Source organism: Anser brachyrhynchus (assembly GCF_964034855.1).
Source record: "Anser brachyrhynchus genome assembly, chromosome: 3".
NCBI classification, from domain to species: Eukaryota; Metazoa; Chordata; class Aves; order Anseriformes; family Anatidae; genus Anser; species Anser brachyrhynchus.
The window spans coordinates 87,496,456-87,515,914 of record NC_137696.1 but is presented as its reverse complement, the minus strand read 5'-3'; the positions used below and the strand labels follow the sequence as shown (position 1 = coordinate 87,515,914).

General features: G+C 40.5%; 1 protein-coding gene across 11 annotated transcripts in view; it reads left to right on the top strand.

Annotated features, from left to right (window-relative positions):
* CFAP206 (cilia and flagella associated protein 206) overlaps positions 1 to 19,459 on the top strand; it is a 32,219-nt gene that overhangs the window by 9,502 nt on the left and 3,258 nt on the right. The window contains exons 1-14 of one of the 11 annotated variants that reach the window (XM_080584440.1): positions 4,283 to 4,375; positions 4,574 to 4,863; positions 7,094 to 7,148; positions 7,377 to 7,460; positions 7,790 to 7,880; positions 8,696 to 8,833; positions 8,966 to 9,154; positions 9,422 to 9,580; positions 10,513 to 10,721; positions 11,659 to 11,778; positions 13,944 to 14,142; positions 14,843 to 14,980; positions 16,945 to 17,138; positions 18,181 to 18,324. In XM_080584440.1, the coding sequence (XP_080440566.1) occupies positions 7,844 to 7,880; positions 8,696 to 8,833; positions 8,966 to 9,154; positions 9,422 to 9,580; positions 10,513 to 10,721; positions 11,659 to 11,778; positions 13,944 to 14,142; positions 14,843 to 14,980; positions 16,945 to 17,138; positions 18,181 to 18,324 (1,527 nt within the window). In that variant the 5' untranslated portion in view covers positions 4,283 to 4,375; positions 4,574 to 4,863; positions 7,094 to 7,148; positions 7,377 to 7,460; positions 7,790 to 7,843. Of the gene's footprint in view, positions 1 to 4,282; positions 4,414 to 4,573; positions 4,864 to 7,040; positions 7,149 to 7,376; positions 7,461 to 7,789; positions 7,881 to 8,695; positions 8,834 to 8,965; positions 9,155 to 9,421; positions 9,581 to 10,512; positions 10,722 to 11,658; positions 11,779 to 13,943; positions 14,143 to 14,842; positions 14,981 to 16,944; positions 17,139 to 18,180; positions 18,325 to 19,459 lie in introns of those variants that run through there. The other 10 variants (XM_080584441.1, XM_080584447.1, XM_080584439.1 and 7 more) reach the window with 10 other exon arrangements.

The window sequence follows — 19,459 nt, the reverse complement described above, 5'->3', positions numbered from 1 at the left end:
ATGGGGAAAACACTGCAGGGAGGGCTCTGTTTCTGGGGTAGCGTGGGTAATATTCCTCTTCCCCTCCCAGTCTGACTCACTGATCATTCTCTTACATTTTGACAGTTGAATGAAGAGCATCCTTGTACAGAAGTGAGCATCCCTTTATAGAAGTGAGAAATCTGTAATTGGAAAAGAGTAAGCTGAGTGAGAAGTTGATTTACAAACTGCAGCATTTTTACTGTCCTGTTATTAGTACAGTTTCCTTCTCCACTAATGGGGTCAGAGCCATAGCAACATATTTCCTAGACAATTCTCTCCTTCATCTGCATACTGGATAGTTGTGTTTCCACGACTTTGGAAGAAGTTCCTATAGCCCAAGAAGAAAGTCCCCGGTCCTTGATCTCCTGATGGGTCCCATCTGTATGGGATGCTGCCCAGCAGTAGTTTCTGACACTTCTTCTGCTTGTAGGGAAATCAGTGTATTGCATTTTTTTCTGCTTTTGCATACTTGTGGGATTTGGGACTGTTGCAAGGACTCATTTTAGCATTGTGCGAGAAGGTAGTCCCCCGTGAAAAGAACGTTGAAGTTACTGATTTTTTATCAGCTGTACATATGTAAGGACTAGTTAATAGCTAGCTAAGCCATGAAAAGCCAGCATGGGCTTCTGGCCAAGCTGCACCTGTTTTGAAACATAACTCTAAAGGTATATGTGGGAACTACCTGATCTATAACAAGTAGTGTATGAGTCCCAGGTCTAATTTACAGCAATTTTAAGAGGGACGGTTAATGGAAAAATCTCTTGATCTGTGTTATTTTTATTAATGCCTTAACTGAAATGTTAAAGTTGCTGTGGAGCCTTAGGTAGTGATTCATCTGAATGCAGCTGAATAATGCATTTTTTGCAGGAGTTTCCAGTTGAGGCACTTAGTGATGGTATGTCTGGAATCTCTCCGCTCCCTCCTCTCTAAAGGTTTGAAGGACAAATAATTCTGCTCCCCACCCTTTTCTGTAACCTAGCAAATACAGTGCATCCATTGTGCCGGCCAGAGGATCCAGACTAACAATAATATATTTGTTAACTGGGTTTATATATTACTGTGTTGTCTTGTTTTGTTTTTTTCCTATAAATGCTCAAATCAAGGGTGCTGTGCTGCCTATGAATGAAACCTGGGAGATTTTTTTTTTATTTTCAAGATAAAAGCCACACTGGATTTCTTTGGCCAGCAAAATCTTGCTGCCTCGGAGACACTTTAATCACAGGGACAACTGTCAGTTTCCCTGACCCGAGGTCTCTGTACAATGAGTAAGTCTGTGCTCCATGTCAGGTACCCTCATTCTTGTGGTGAAAGTCTGATATAATGGGAACTGGGGGTAGACACAGAGCAGGCATACCCAGCAGCAAAATGATGGAGCTGGGAGAAGAGAGCAGAAGACCAATTTAATGTTCCTTTACCGTATTCTAATAGGGAGGCTCAAACCCTTAATGATACCTTAAATAATTGCTGTAGATGTCATCTGGGGTTCCCTTACATGTGAACAAGCAGTCTGCACCTTGCCTCAAAGAGCCTGAAATGGGTGTATACCTAATACTTGCACAGCTTTCCAGGACAGGCCCGGAAACTTAAAATAGTGCTGCATGCTCTTGTGTGAATGTGTCCTTAAAGCAGAGCAGGTCAGTGCAGCTTGCTGGCACCCCACTGTGCTCTGAGCAGGGTACCAAGAGGACAGGGCCTCTGGTTGGTGATGTGCAGGCTTGAGAAGGAAGAGAGAATAAAAATCCATGCACCAAAACATTCTCAACTTCAAAAATCAGTTTTACTATGAACAGACAAACTCAAGAAGGTGGCATCACGCTTCTGCCCTCACAGTGTAGATTTCTGACTGTGAGACTTCTGTGTGATTCCCTGAAAATATTAAAAGCCAGACAGATTGAGTATATTTCCCTCTTGAAAGAGACAGGCTTTTCATTCTTGTGCTTTCCTTGCACTGCTCCTTTGGAAGAAGCACATATCACAGAGTCCCAGAGTGGCTGAGGTTGGCAGAGCCCTCTGGAGGCCACCTGCTCCAACCCCTGCTCCAGCAGGGCCACCAAGAGCAGGCTGTCCAGGAGCACATCCAGGTGGCTTTTGAAGATCTCGAAGGATGGAGACTCCACAGCCTCTCTGGGCAACCTGTGCCAGTGCTCTGACAGCTGCACAGAGATAAGTGCTTCCTGATGCTCAGATGGAAGTGCAACCAATTGCATATTAGCTTCTGCATCATGGTACAAGGTAATTTCAGAACCCTGAAATATAGCAAACAAAAAATCTGCATCATGAGACTCACGTTTTAACTTCAGCGATGAAGAAAGAGATGGTAACTCAACTTCTGCATGGATCCTAGATCGTCTTCTAAATTCCTGCACCTGGGTGCATCTTCAGAGAAGTGCAGGTGGTGTCCTGCATTGCTTCTGCAGCCACCCGGCAGAGGAGGCCTGAACACAGGAAGAAGCTAACTGAGCTGCAAGCAGACTTGTCAAACAGGTGATAAGCTCTCCCTTGAAGAAAGGGCTAGGGTGTCAACCTCTGCAGTAATTTTAAAACTACTGTGTCGTTTTTAATGATTCTGCAAACTAACATTTAAAACCCTTGCATCACAAACATAAGAATCACTTTACTGTGCACGTTTTGTTAGAAGTGAATGGCTCAGACACACCACTAGAGGGAATAGTTTATCTGTCTTTCAAGTGAGTATGACACGGGCTCTAAGTAGCTGGGCATAGAGGATTTTTGAGGAGGAAATAAGGGTCTTTAATTCTAGTTACAAGAACACTGGAAAAAACAGGACTCCATTTCCAGAAACTCTGTTTAAAACTTAAAGTTGGTACTAATTCTAGGGGAGCAATCTAATTGTTTTGAACATGAAATAGTGTTCTGCAACTTCAGTAGCTTACTGACAAGCTAAATGAACTTTTGTGGTCTAACAGAGACTGCAAACCTCTCATGAAACCATGTTTTTCTTTAGTAAATGTATAATTGCTTTTCTTGCTTGTTTACTTGCTTTCTTCCTTTCTTTTTGCTTCCATATACACAGTTTTCCTGTTGATGTTTACGTTCACATGCACATCTATACCTATGCCTCTGCATACATATGCTTTGCATATTTGCAGACATGCACGTGTATATACACAGCAGAGAAGAAACAGTCTAGGAGGTTCCTGGAGTGTGTGGAAGACAACTTCCTGACACAGCTGGGGAGTAAGCCAAGGTCACTCACACTGGGCCTCTTGCTTGCGAGCAGAGGACTTGTGGGTGATGTGAAGGTTGGAGGCTGTCCTGGGCATAGTGATCATGAAATAAAAGTTTTCAGTTCCTGGAAAAGTAAGGATGGGGGTTATCAGAACTGCTACCTGGGACTTCCAGAAGGCAGACTGTCCTGTTTAGGAGACTTAGGAGACAATATCCCTTGGGAAGCATTCCTGAAGGGTAAAGGAGCCCAGGAAGGCAGAAGCTCAAATTCAACAAAGCTAAGTGCTGGGCACTGCACTTGGGGCACAACAACCCCATGCAGCGCTACAGGCTGGGGGAAGAGTGGCTGGAAAGCTGCCTGGTGGAAAGGGACCTGGGTGTATTGATCGATAGCTGGCTGAACGTGAGCCGGCAGTGTGCCCAGGTGGCCAAGAAGGCCAACGGCATCCTGGCTTGTATCAGGAATAGCATAGCCAGCAGGAGCAGGGAGGTGATCGTCCCCCTGTACTCTGCTCTGGTGAGGCCGCACCTCGAGTGCTGTGTTCAGCTTTGGGCCCCTCGCTACAAGAAGGACATCGAGGTGCTCGAGCGAGTCCAGAGCAGGGCTACGAAGCTGGTGAAGGGCCTGGAGCACAAGTCCTGTGAGGAGCGGCTGAGGGAACTGGGGTTGTTTAGTCTGGGGAAGAGGAGGCTCAGGGGAGACCTTATTGCTCTCTACAGGTACCTGAAAGTGTGGAGAGCTGGGGGTCTGCCTCTGCTCACAGATAACTAGTGATAGGACTAGAGGGAATGGCCTCAAGTTGCGCCAGGGGAGGTTCAGGTTGGAAATGAGGAGACATTTCTTCTCAGAAAGAGCAGTCAGGCACTGGGACGGGTTGCCCAGGGCGGTGGTGGCGTCACCGTCCCTGGAGGTATTCAAAAGCCGTGCAGATGTGGTGCTTGGGCACACGGTGGACCTGTCAGCGCTACGTTAGACTGAACTCGATGCCATGAAGACCTTTCCCACCCAGACGGCTCCGTGCTTCCACAAGCACCGCACGTCCCCACACCCCCCCTACACCTCCCCGCGGCCCGGGCCCGCCCCGGGGCGGTTCCGTGTCCATGGGAACGGGCGGCGGCAGGGCCCGGCTGGAGGCAGCCCCAGTTCGCCACCGGGCCGGGCCGGGCCGGGCCGGGTGATGGGGGCGAGACCGGGGCTTTGGGGTTTGGGCTTTGGGGTTTGGGGGTGAGGTGGCGGCACGGGGAGCGGCCCCAGAAGCGGCGGCGGGAGGCGGGTGGGAGGCCCCGGGCTGGCCCCAGTCGCGGCGGAGAGCTGCGTTGTTATAACCCTCCTTCGCTTTCCTCCCTGTCCCTGCTGCTTTAGGTCAAGTGCTCGCCGCTTGGAACTGCCCTCAGGGCTCTGCAGCCCGCCGGTGACCGAAAACCGGAGGCCGCAGAAGGCTGTGGTATAAGTGTCCCCCCTGCCCGCCGTGGTGCGGGGGGAGCAGGGCGCTGAAAAGAGTGGTGAGAAGTCATATAAGCCCGTTAGGGTGGTGTCTGACCGCTATGTCTGGCGAACTGACCGAAGGAATCATAAAGATCATCATCCGTGAAGTAGGACAAGAATGTGCCACCAAGGGACAGGCTGTTTCTGAAACCTTGGTAGCTTTCATGGTAAGAGCAAGTGGAATGTTGTAGGGTTTTCATGAATCCAGCTGGGCATTTTTCCAGTCACGTTCAGGTTCCATTATAGTCAATAAAATCTCTTTCCCTATATATTGCTAAAGGAGCATATAGTATTTCCAAACCTGGCTGCTTTTAGCTTGGCAGTTCAAACCTCCTTTCAAGGCTTGCATGATGCAGGATCTTAAATTTTACATAATGTAAGTAGTTCCCCCAAAGTTGCTGACGCTACCCAGAATGAATGATCATACAATCATAGAATCATAAAATAGCTCGGGTTGGAAAGGACCTTAAAGATCACCCAGTTCCACCCCCCCCCCCGCCATAGGCCAGGACACCTCCCCCCAGACCAGGTTGCCCAAAGCCCCATCCAGCCTGGCCTTGAGCACCTCCAGGGATGGGGCATCCACAGCTTCTCTGGGCAACCTGTGCCAGGGCCTCACCACCCTCTGAGTAAAGAATTTCCTTGTAACCTCTAATCTAAATCTCCCTTCTTTTAGTTTAAAACTATTTCCTCTTGTCCTGTCATTATCTGACTGAGCAAAAAGTTGCTCTGCATCTTTTTTATAAGCCCCCTGTAAGTATTGAAAAGCTGCAATGAGGTCACCCTGGAGCCTTCTCTTCTCCAGGCTGAACATCCCCAGCTCTCTCAGCCTTTCTTCATAGGAGAGGTGCTTTAGCCCTCTGACTGACTTCACGGCCCTCCTCTGGACCCGGTATGATGTGAAGCAAGGGCATAAATCTTTCTATGGTGTTAAAAATCAATAAACTTCAAATATCAACTTCATGTCAGGGTGCCAAAGCTGGAATGGCTGCAGCTGAGGCTTTCAGGAGTGACTTTAATTTTGAAATGTCTCAGTTTCTGGTTGTCCACATTAAGAAGTTATAAATGGGCGTTCAGTGATATTCAATATGGGGTCTTAGCAACCTCAGAAGGTATTTCATTTGTTTGAAATGCCATGACTGTGAACTTAAGGCCCTGAAAAGGCTGTAGGTTCTGAGCCTTGGGACTTCTGTGAATTCATAGCAGGAGTTCTCCCTCATCTTTCTTCCATAGGCAGATAAACCACTTTTTATTTTTTTATTTCTAAAGTGCAAATTAGGTTGTTTCTGAGCTTTAGTAACATTTCTTCTACCTCTTTCATAAATGAACAAAAAAGTATGATACCATAGGTGGTTCATTGCAACAGGTATATTTATTCCTTGTGATTTACCTCTTCCATCTATTTTGATGGATTTTTTTTTCTGTGTTTAGGCAGAGCCGGCTTTTGTAAATGGGTTTAATATTTGGAGGAATTAGATTGGATCCCACTTAAACTAGAAATGAAATAGAATCAATCTTTGTGTTGTCCTTGGTGGACAACTGTTCAACTATTAATATCCTAAAAAACATACACTTCGGCATTTCTTCTTATAAGACGCAGCACCAGTGCAAAATATAGTCTGAATGCACCTGCAGAAAGGTGGAGCTAGTTCTTTATTGATGTTGTAAGAATCAGCTCTTGATAAACTTGTATAGGAATATAAATGGTTCACAGCAATACTGTTAAGATGTTTTGTTTGTTTGCTTGTTTTTAAATAGCTAAAGGTTAACACCGTGTCTTTAAAAATACACGAGTTCAAAAGCAGTGTTAATCAAACATGAAAATTTTCATCAGGTAAAAACTTATGTGGCTAGCAAGATACTCAGCATAAATACCATTTGCAAGCATGCAAATATTTCCCTGTATGCAGAACGATATGATTTTTTTTATCCAAAGGGCAAGCATTTATCCTGATGCATACAACACCAGCATAGAAGTCTGTAAACAAACATAATGGATTGCTATAAAATTTCACTTAGAAAAATATATTTCCAGGACATTTTTAAAGGAGCTATATTTAAAATGTTCTTTTCAAAGTATTTCTTTTCAAATAGATTTTTTTTCCACTTATGTCTGAGAAACGAAATTGAAGCTAGCAACACAAGTGAAATAGACTGACTTTGTTTCATTATCAAAGATTGAAATGGAACTAAAGAATAGTAAAAATTATATTTGTTTTTAAAATTTTATCCAGCAATTATTTGCACAATTGAATAATATGAAGTATATTAGTGATCTTACAGATAACAAAATTTGCAAATTCCCACTTTGAATTATAATTCTGTCATAGTTCCTTCTGTGCAGTAAATGTATAAATAATTTTCTTCTGCCTTGTGTTCCCTAAACGTTGGACCCAGTCACTGTGAACAGTTGCTCCTGCAAAGCTGTTCACTCCATCTGGAGGTCTCACAGGTATGTGGCATTCTGGCTTGCTGCAAAGAAGGGTGATTACAGGAACACGAGTTGTCGATAAATCACAAGGGGAAGTGAAGTTAACATTAAAAGACTTAAGTTTTAATTATTTCCTCTTAAAGCTGAGGAAACACTGTCTACACCAGAGATTTCTCAGAACTTAAAAGGCTAACTGCAAAGAGTATATGCTGAGATATAAACTAATAGCTTGCTTTTGTCAATTTCTAGGTGAAAGCTGTTGTTCTAGATCCGAGAAATGAATTTAATGTGGATCAAATCCTTACAAAAAAAGATGTGCAAAATCTTATCCAGGTAATTTTGACATGATGGCGAGTGTCAGTACTTAGCTAAGACCATACCATTATTTGCTACCTGTTCCTGTACCTATAATGCCATTTTATTTTGATACCAACACTTATAAAACTCTAATGATACTTTATTATCACAGCTCTGTAGCTAAAGACTGGAATATGTGTTCTTGCATGTTAGTAAATGCCTTATACTTAATAGTATTTGTTGCATGTCTAGAGAATGAAGGGAAGGGGCTCTGCTGCTGTTATGAAACCTGTCATATAGCCATGAACAGTACAGAAGGTTCTCAAGTAATTAGAAAGAATCCACTTCTCTGTCTCTCTTCTTAGCTTTGTGTTACCAGACTGCTTGACACAACAAACCCATCCCTGAGCACAATTAAGATGCAAGTTTACTTTGATATGAACTATGCAGACCGAGGTAATTTCAATACAAATAAATGTTTTAACAGAAGAAGATGAATCTGAGTTTAGGTTTTTATGATCTCTCTGTAGGGCTAATACTGATTCCTGTTAAATGACTGCTGGCAGCAAAGCAAAATAAAAATCCCTGGAAAGATATACTATACAGGAGTACAGAGTTTCAGTATGGATATTAAAGGGAAAAAATGTGCACTGCGTTTGAGAGTACATTCATCTCCTCCTGTCTGAGAGACTTACTGAACTTATTAGATCGTTTTGGAACAATTCTGTTTTCAGGCGCACTGGCTAGCTCCCTTCAGCAAGAAAAGCTTGGGCTGCACCTGCACATCTGAAAAAGAAACACTAACCAGAACTTCACTCGTATCTGAAAGAGAACCTGTTGTTCTATCAATATTGATAATTGAGAGAGATGAGTTAACTTGAACAACCACAGTTTTAACCAAGTCTGTTTTGGTCTCATCAGTGGTAACTTCATATGGTCTCGAAGTGGGAATGTGGAAGTGGAAGCAGAGTGAGATGGGGTTACAGTCTCTGCTCTGACTGTAAATTCAGACCTCAGTGGGACAGTGAGGACTGGCTGGGACACAGAAAACACAGGTCAGGCGTAGACAAAAAGTAGATGTTTGAGGTGGCAGGGGGCATCATGAAAGTGTTTTCTTGTTAGCATATATTTAAAACAAAAATTATCAGAATTAGGCTCTAAAGCCTTCTGGACTCCATAAGCTCAATAACTCCAGTAAAAGGACTTCTGAGATCTTGGGTAGTGTTCAGAGTTGGGTGTGTAACTTCAGGGTGTATGTGTGTGTGTTTTAGGTATTCTGGGTCATACTGCAATTAGGGGAGCTCAGAAAGCCAAAGTTGCTGCTTTAAGTCGGCCTGGATATTTTTCTGGCCTCTACTGCCTGATGCTAGTTGTACTAATGGTTAACTCCACTGCTGTTAAGTATAAAGGTATGGTGCTCTGAACATCTCTTCCACATACCTGTGCTTCAGAAACCTTGAAGTGGTAATGACTTGCACCCTCTGTATAAGCCAAATTCCAAAGAATTTAGACATCACTTTCTAACTGCCTTTCTTTCTTAGCTGAATTACTCAGAGAGCAGCATCGTGTTCTGGAGGGAAGGTTGGCTCCTCTGGTCAGAGATATCACAGACAGTCGTCCTCGCGTGCAAGGTGAAATGATGAAAGTGTATCAAATGATTGTTAGCTACATGCTGCTGAGCTCTGGCCTGGGATCCCCAACAGATATTGAGGTTGTCAGGGAGGTAACAGGTCAGTAAACTCCCAGTTTTGAGATTGGACTTTTCTTACTGAAAAATAAAAGGTTACCTTCTGTTTGCCGGTCTTTAGATATAGATGTGGTAAATCGTGATGAATGCTTGCTGCCCAGACTCTCACTGCTCAACCTTGAAGTTTAAATTTGCCGTAATTTTTACTTTCTGCAGTTGTTGTTCAGGAGAGGTTATTTTTGCTTGTTTAATCATTTTATTTTCCGATTCCTCATATTGAGGGCTTTCTCACCTTCTGTAATGGTTCTAGCTGCCTTGCAGAGTATATTCCCCCAGACAGCGCTGGTTGCCTTCATCTCGCTCAGTAAGAAGGATAAAGAGCAACAGCTGAAAAATCTCTCCATGCTAGTCACAGGGATTCGATTGTTCAACAAGGAGTGTGGGAAAGGAGGAAAGGGTATCGATGACCGTAAGTATGCAACTGCGTTTGGGTTGTGAATTCCCAATTAATTGTTCCTGGCCTTCTGTGCTGGAGTGGCTCCAATAATATCCCGTCTCTCTAGATAAAACAGCTTTGACCCTGGGTCTGTAAACCTGGAGGAAATGTACATATTTAGAATTTGGTTATAGGTTTCCATGTAGGCTGCTACTATTTTGCTAAAAGAGAATCCGGTGTGGTTTATGTAGAAGGATTATATGTATTAACTTGATGCACTGATTTACCTGAGCATAACTTGTTCCCTGATCCTTGGCCATTAAGTGAATTAAACGTGTAACATTTGCCTTAAAAAGCAGATAATTAAGATCTTGAAAGAACACTGTCAATCCAATTACAATCTTCTGTTGAGCAAGTGTAATGAGAATTCTTAAAAGTTGCTGGGGCATTATCTGTATTCTGATAATTTAGAGTAACCCCTTCAGATTCTTAACATGTTCTCAAAAATCTTCCAGATTTTGAATCCTTCTGCTTGTTTAATGGTAAGAAATGTCGGTTGGTATCCTGGAATTTTTTCAGAAGCTATGTTCAGAGTAGGGCAAGACTTTCCTTTGTTACTTGTATTTTACAGATGGGGAAAGTGAGAAATAGAAATTATGCAGATTGCCTAAAGACTCACAGGAAACCCATGTCGGTGTTAGCAACTGAGTTGCATCTATTATAAAGCAAGTTTTCTCACAATCCTTGACTTGACATTTCCATACCTGTAATTCTGACTGTTTGGAACAACTTGACTAGTAAGTCGGGTGGTTGAATCTATACACAAACAGTTGGGAATATAAGGATAGAGGTTAGAACTAAAAATTTTGTTGGGACATTGCTGTGCCCTAATACTTCACTGTAATCATTCACTAATGATTAAAATCACTCTTTTTGTATGTATCTCTTTTATTCTGTATTAACAGTGCCAGCCATTCTGAATGAAGCCATTCCATCAGCTACACGGACTGTTGAAGACAGTCTTAATACTTGCCATGTGCTAGCCCGCTGTTACACAGCCTTGTTGGAATCCATGCATGAAGACCAGCAGAGACAACGGCAGCTTAGTTCTTTTAAACTAAAAGAAGCACTGTTCAATGTGAGACAATACGAGGCCTTCCTCTGCATCCTTATGGTGAGACAACATCTTGTTGGGTTTAAAAAAAAGATTCAGAAATCATTGAAATCAGATTTTTCTCAGAATATGAGAACCTACACAACCTGTTATGCAGAGCTTTGTACCTAACTTGCTGGGGTTTGCTACTGTCAGACAAAAGACAAAATTAATAAATTGCTTGCTTCAGTGTGACTGTACTTCCATTTCATTTCTGGAACTTTCCTTTTTGGAGAGGTTTAATTTCATCACCAAAGATCTAAAAAGGCAGGGCTTTTCTTGGTTGTATACTGATACTCAGTCTGCTTAGATGTTGTGCAGATGATTGGAGAATATAAAGTGGGATTCTGCAATAAAATATCTAGTAAGAAAAGCCAGATTACCTGAAATAACAGACCTCTTCATATCTGCATAGAATTGAAGAAGTGTAATGGGAATATTTGTTTCTATTAAAAGCTGTCCCCCAAAAGAGACATGAAAGAAAAATTCTTGTTCAATCCATAAATCATCTCAATTTTAGGCTGTAGACATCCCTAACATATAGGGAGTCATCAGAAGTCTTAAGAACACAGTTTAAATTCCTGACATTTGTTTTGCTTATGAAGACCTTTTTATTTGTCTTTATTTGTCTTTTAAGAATTGCTGGGTTATGTTACAACAATTATGTTACTCTCCTGTACATCATAAAGCTTGAGAAAATGTTTCTCTTCAATATATTTGTTAAATTTCTCTTCATTTCAAAAGTGTTGAGGTTTTATGTAAAAATTCCTAGTATTTGTTTGAGAGAAGTGCCTGGTCTTATACCTGAACACTCAAGAAAAAAAATTATTTTGTTGAAAGTTAAGGTCCATTTTATTCTTTAAAATAGTTGAACAAGGAGATCAACATAAATATTTGTTACTAAATATTTCATTTTTTGACTCTCATACTTCTTACCTGAAGTACATTCTCTTTGCAGTCTGATGCAATTACAGGTGCTCAAGAAGTTGAAAAGATGAATGTGCAGTTTACAACAACAATGGAGCAGTTAAAAAACACAGTTCAGAATAAGGTTTCTGTAGATACCAAAGAAGTTTTTGTAAGTATTTTGAATGGAAAGCTTATTTGTTTTTATCTATAAAAAGAAAAAATAATGATAATACTTTACAGGTGTGTTTTTGCACAGTTTGCTTTAAGAAAAAGGCTGCATTATTTTCTCTTTTATAACAGCACTCCTGGTAGTTTTTCAAGGGGTGACTAAACTATCAGACTTGATCTCAAGGTACAAGGAAAGCAAGGTACAAAATGGAGGGAAGGAATTAAATACTATTTTTCTCTAAGTGTCTTGGGTTGCTTGTCGGTATTTGTAGAATTACAGTGGTATTTTCCTGTTTTGTTTAAGTATTCTCTCCTGTTTCCTGCAGAAACTGTTAGAACATATTGATAACAGCACATCAGAATGTGATTGCTTTGAAATCCTTTCAGATAGCGATTCTGCAATTACAGTATGGCTCCTTGGTAACATTTTTCTAAAGAAATTGGGTTACTGTGGTAGGGATTTCAGTCTCTTCGCCCTTCCTAATAATTGCTGAATCCGTTGGCCAGTTTCAGTTGAACTTGTCAGAGCCCGGAGCTCTCAGAATATGTCATTTTCTGCAAGTTCTCTGAAAAATAAGTAATTGGACAGACACAATTAGAGCCCTTCTAAGGGCTCTGCAGTGGGAATGCCACAGTTACATGTCCAGCCAGCCGTCTGGGCAGTGAGCAGACACGTACCTCTGTGCAATCCATGTTCTGTACTTGGTTGGTGGTTACAGGACATGGGAGGAAGGGAGAATGAGTGATGGGAACTGTAAGCATTTAAATAAATGAAATTTAAAGAAATGTAAGCATTTATTGCCTCCTTACACCATGAAAACCTGGGATTAGTGTGATGGCATGATAAAAAGGATATGGGAGAGAAATACGTCAGAAAGCAGGCTTCCATAAATTTGCTTTTCTTGGAAGAGCTCCTTACTTTGTGTGATGTGCGTACCATTTTAATTCCGCGTAGGGAGCTGCTGAACTAGCATGCCCTTTATACATATGTTAGGTTTTATTTCATCCTTCAGGACAAATAATTAGAAAGCAAAATAAAGCTTGATGTGGAGGAGGGAGGAGGGAAGGTCATGCCCCATCTACTTAGAGTATTTTTTGCACTTCCCATGAGGGTATCTGTGCTGGAAACTCATGGCAATGGCGCTTTGAGGTACATCTCAGGTGTGATCTGACACTTCAGCTTATGTGTGCTTGTGATTTTATAAACCTGATGTTCTCGTTTGGAGGACATTTACCTTGCTCACTGAGCTGCTTAAAGCAGTTTTTTTCTCTCCTTCTGTATCTTCATGGGGCTTAAGTGCCTGATACACACTTTAGTATAGTGATAAAGACAGAGGGGAGAGATGAGTAGGCTTTTCTCAGAGGCATGTGAGAGAAGAAATCCCAGTTTAGGTTCTTTGACTTCCTCTGGAAAAGCCTGTTTCTTCCCCTGGATGATGGAAGGAGCCTAGGAAGATTCAGTTCACCGATCTGAATTTAACCTTTCTGAATACACATTACCCTTCTCCCTAGAAGCTGTCTGCTCTTGGCTGCTTCCTGGACTATATTTGTACCAAGCCTTTTAGTAAACATAGTAGATTTCATTAATACTCTTTTAATCCTATCTTTTTTCTAGTAAGAATGGTTTTGGTCTTGCTTCCTTTCCTTTCGTTTCCTCCATTTCTGTACCCATAACTTTTCCACAGCATTAGAGATGCTGATGAATTCCAGAGCTAACTCTTTTGACCATTCATGTGATAATGTTGGGAACGTGCATAAAATACAGTGCTGTTGGCATGCGTTTCAGATTTGTTGAGCCTCTTCCCATAAATGCTGTGTACTTAAAGGCAACAGGGCGCATTTAATGTCACTATAATTAAGCATTTATACTCAAAGCTGAGGGTCTTCTTTGGTAGGTGAGTACACATTTATGTCAGCATTGCTGCTGGGAATGGCAGCTTCCAGTTTTGTCCTAAACTCTGCACCTCTCCGAGGCTGGATGTAGGTGCCTGGACCTGCGTGATGGGAATTCCACTTTCAAATCCCCAGGCTTCCCCTGGGGTTTTGGGGTGCTGAAGGCCTTGTAGGTCAGCTTTGTTCCTATTAGGGATTGTTGTGCACAGCATCGGGGTTATGTTGCAGACATAAAACAATTCTAGACTTCAGATAGTTTTCTTTATTTTGTAGCCTCTCTTTGTTGCAATTTATAACGTGTGGACTGGATTTCAGAATGAGATACTACTCCTGAGCTTTCTCGCAAATATGACTAACAGTCTGCAACAGTTCTTGGAAACACAATCACAGCTTTTTCCTGAGGAAGTGCTAACATCTCTTCTAGAAGGAGTGACTGTGAAGACTGATGAGGAAAGGATAAGAGAAACCATGGGTACTGAAAATTACTATTTTGTTTGTTTGTTTGTTCTCTTTAACATCTCAAGATTTTATGATTTAAATTTTACATACAGAAGGAACTACACACTGATTTTTTAATAATTAAAATCTCCACTGTAAATTAAAATGCAGCCTTTGTAGTGTGTGGATTTATTTTTCATGTACAGTTTGGGCTTTTATATATAAAACTAAAATATTTCTAGTAGCTACAAACATGCCTTATAAAAATTCAGAATTGTCAGAAGAAAGAATACTTCTAAGATTTTTTTTTTTTAAGTTTCATAAGTTTATGACTTCTTACACCTTTCAGAACTTCTGAAGTGAATGGAGGAATAAAAAGAGCTAAATAATGGGGCTTTATTTTTTTGCCAGAAGTGTGTTTCTGTAAAGATGCTATCCCTAATAACCATGTTATACTCAAGGAGATTTATAATGTGTGAGTGGGTGAAACCAGAATGGGACCATATGATATTACCTTCCTCTTTTGTCCTGTTTCCAAAGAAAACTAATGCTTTTAACAAAGGATCCTGAGGACTGACTTTTCAGTCCTTCAGGACTGGTTCCTTAAGACCTTTTCTAAGGTAGGTCTGAAGTTTGGGAAGATAATAGTAATCAGGTTATCCTGTAACATGGTTATATTGTAAACATCAGATGTTTTGTTAATGAAATCCTTCCTTTGTTAAATCATTTCTTAGGAACAAGAGTGAACGTTTCTGATTTTGAGAACCAAGAATGGCTTTTTCCAGAGACTACTGCTGATTTTGATCAGTTGCTAATCCAGTACCGTGGTTTCTGTGCACATGCAATTGGTGTAAAAGGCCTCACCCTTCCAGGTATGCTTTGTAGTTAGATCTTCTCCTTACTTCACGTGTACACAAGTGCAAGAGGAGAAGTGAAGATGTTCTGAATGCGTCCTCTTTTTTGTCAAAACTGGAGTACTGTAATTTCATGTGTGTAATTTTCACTCCCAGATAACTTATTTCCCCTGTTGAAGTATTTTTCTTTAAAAAATACCCAGATAAACTGCCCAAAATAGAAGGTAGGAGGGCTTCAAGAGAAAGTAGGCATGAACGAGTAGAGGCAGAGACGAAATGGGATGGACAAATGTTTCCTCCTGCTATTTGTGCATCTGTATAACCTACATTGCAACTGAATGCAGGTTTGTTTATTGTTAATGTGTTTTCATACAGTCATCTGTAAATGGTCCTTCCTTCTATTTTGTGTATCTGTGTGCTGAAACACACCTATTCATGCCTACATCGTACATATATTTAAGCAGTGGATATAAAATACCAGAAGTCTTCTCTGAATAGAATAGTGCAAAATTGCACTTGGTGCTACTAATGGTAGGATTTTATTTGGTCTGATATAGGATCATTTTTCTTGAAATCAAGTCTTATTTCAAATTTTTCTGTTTTCTGTCTTCCAGTGTTTTATAGAACCTATCCATATAGAACTATTTTAAACCTACAGGAGGCTGGGAGGAAAATGTGGCTGCTACTTGGCATTATTAAAAAAAAGTGTATGTTTTAATGGCATTGTAAATATATTACATTTACTTAGTATTGTGCATGAGAACAGCTGTCCTGGGTTAGACTGAAGGTCTCTCTAGTCTTGCTTCTGATCATGAGAAATCATGTAGGAATGGTCCTTCCTTCATCATATCCTTCCCTGTTCTAGCAGTCAGTAGTTACGGGATTACTTCAGATAAATGTTGTGTTTTCACCTTTCTGTTAAATAGTCAGTGATAGAGGTTTTTCATTTATCTAATTGCTTTTTGAATCCATTCAGAGTTTGCCATGGGATATTCTGATTGTCAAAAGTCCCACAATTGTAATTATGTATAATATGAAAAAATACCTCTTTCTGAGCTGGGTTTAAGCTCTGGCTTGGTAATTTCATCACAGCTCATGCTTTTTCTATTAGGAAAATCAGCAAACAGTCATTTATATATCAGAACTTCTGCATGCAATTCATGGTTTTCTAATCCCGAATCGTATATTATTTCTCTTCGGTTTTTAATACTGGAGACAACTATTTCTTTAACCCTTCCTTCTGTGAAGAGTATTTAGAGCTTCTGATAACTCCCAGCTCACTTCATTTTAATTTTTTTATTCTAATGGGTTGAAACAAAATGTAGTATAGCAAACATAGCATATAGGTTTTTATGTTTTTTTTCTTCCCCCCATTTGTGTCCTACTAATTCCTGATATTCTTTGAGCATTTCTTGATTGCCACTGAATAGTGCTATTTAATGTCTTCAAGGCACTGTCTGTGATAATTCTAAGTCTTTCCTATATGATGGCAGCTGAAAGAGAGTCATTCATTGTACGTGAGCTCAATTTATGTTTTCCTCAGTAGGTTATTTGGCCATTATTGACTTTTAATTTTCTCTGTTAATTTGTTGTCCAGCTTCTCAGCTGCCATTGCATAATTTCAGTGTTATGCCCCTTGGTATAAATTGATTGCTGATCTGCAATCCGGTATTTGCTGGAGATTATAGGGGAAACATTTCTGGGTATGGACATTTGTTTTTATGCTTTTGCTGTAGGTGTTTTATCCATTGTTTTTCTCACAAACATGGAGTCTAATCTAGATTAAGGTATACTGGATGTAAACTGATCAAAAGCAATTGTATTGGCCTAAAGGAATATACTTTTCTGTATTTAAAAAATATTTCAGGGCTGACTTGAGGGAAACATTTTTAATCGAGATCATATGTCTTTTGTATTGGATATCAAACTGTTTACTATTTTATTTTGTTTCTGTTTTGTTTTGTTTTGTTTTGTTTCCCTAGGAAATCCTGCTATTGGAATTTTGAAGCACAAGGACAGATGCTATGTGTTCAGTTCCAAGGAATCTGCATACATTTTTGCTCAAGATCCAGATAAGTTCATTCAGCTGAACGTAGAAAAAGCAAAAGAACATGCAGAGTTAATTCATCTGCTCGAGCTTCACCATCAGTTTGAATACCTTGCTCCATACACACAGGTACACATCGCCCCTGCCTCTTGCCGAACAGCTGTCGGATCACTGGTTGATCTGTGCTTTCCAGAACATAAAGAGAACAGATGATACCCAGGAGTATAACAATCTGCCTATCATACAGAACATCTGATGGTCCGTCTCTTCCAGACCTTCGTGGTGTAGATAGCAGCATAAGGGGAAAATGTTTCTTCTCACTTTGTCTCTTCCTAGGAGAGTACGTAGAGCCAAAGGATTATGGCAGTGATGAAAACTGCTCATCCTTATCCTGGGAAGATCTCGTGTCTGATGTTTCTTTTCCCCATTATTGCAAAACTAGCTTAAAGGGACAGTAAGTAAATGTAATAGAAGATGAACCAGACACCACATTAACTAGAGCTTTAGCTCAGGAGTTCATCAGCATGTGCTGGATGAGCGTGTAGTGATATCTGGGGACAGGATTTATGGAATGTATTGCAGAACGAAAGGGGGCTCGTTAATAATGAATGTGACAGTGCTACAACGTGAAATCCAGAGGCTTGATTTTGATGTGTAGATTTTCTCTGTGACACATTGTGAATTCTAAATCCCTAGCTATGCAAAGTACGTAGTCTTGAACTGACCCTTGGTGAGAAAGATATGGTTTATATCCTACCTCTGGCAGAGATGTAGGCATTTCTCCTGATTATTATTTATGATTTTTAGTCTGTTCATGAAGATGAGATGCCTGCCTCATAAAATACTGCCTGTGGAGGTGGGATCCCTTTTTATCAAAGTCCAATGATTAAGCACTTAACCAGGACGGGGGAGTCTGAAATTCAGCTGGGCAATCTGCCTAAAGGGTTTTCTGTCAGAAATTAAATTCAACAAATTCTGATTGGTTTCTTTTCTTTTTAGCGGGTTCAGGGGAACAAAAATATTGCTGAACATAAAAATCGTTACCTACTTGCAATTTACAGGTTTGCAGGTTTCTATTTGCTTTTAAGAACACGCATATCCATGTTCTGTCTTTGATGCCTGTATTCTCCTCATTAATGCCCTGCTTGTTGGCTTTTTTCCCTCTATCCAGGCAAGAAATGCAGACAAACGTTTGATGAAACCAACCACAAAATGTGACAGCAGCACTCAAACTGATACTCACATCTTGCCTCCGTCTATTGTGAGGTCCTATGAATGGAATGAGTGGGAACTGAGAAGAAAAGCTATAAAATTGGTTTGTATTGTTACTACCAGATTTTCACGTGTCGGATAACAAAGTTCAGACTAAATTATTACAAAGTATTGTACTTTGCAGCATGAGCCTAAACTTACCCGAAGATGCATGCCTTTGTTACAACTGGTCCAATCAGTTTTCTCCCCATTTTCTGAGCAGTGCTTCCACTGCTAAGTCTATTCATTCTTAATTTTTCAGTTGCCTTCTTTAAGTGATAGGTTTAGTGATTAGCACTGAATTTTAAAGTTGTTTCTCTACACTCAAATAAATTTAACAGTTTGAAGATATTGCTATTTAAATTGTTTTTTATATTTTTTATTATTATTATTTGGTTTTAAATGGGGTTGCAGAAGGGTTTGTGTCAAGCAAAACTTTATTGCAAGATGAACAATTTATATTAATATCAACATCAAGAGGAGAAACAATGTAGTAACTGGCAGGCAGAACAGTTAGGAATACCTCTGAATGTGGTTCACGCTGCAGAAGCTTTCTTTGAACTAACTTATCCACCCCTGAAAGAAATCAAAGCATGAGGCTTTTTTCTTTTTTTTGGCATAGTGAAGTATTTTTCATTTTATCTTGAATCCTCACGTTTGCTAAAACCAACTCATTGGGTTTTATTTGAAAGTGAAATTCCCCTCTTTCATGTACGACCAATCCAGATATGTAAGAAACAGAGCAAATAGCTTTTCTGTTGTATATGTAACCCAGAGGAAATGGTTGTTATATATAAATCATGGTGATTTTCTGTTGGATTGGAAATCACAGTCCCACAGAGGGTTGGCGACATACATAAAAGCTTCTAAAGTAACAGCATATATCTAAAAAGCTGCTTACTAGGAGCTTTTCTTTTCCCAGCACATGCGGTTGTTAAGGTATAGCACTCGATTTTCACAATTCAATCAAAATGAACTTGTTTGTGTAGGTGATATTGCAGTTACCAACAATAACTGGACACAGAATGCTGCAGGGAGGTGGGTTGTGGTTTGTTTTTGTGAACAGATGCATATGGAGGCCTGTGGTCTGCTGTGAGGCCTGTTTCTTTTCTGTCCTTCTTCTTGCCATGAACTTTCTAACATTATAAAAGGAAACCAAAATTTTTAGAGTGGGATTTTTGACAGTATTAGCTGGTTTA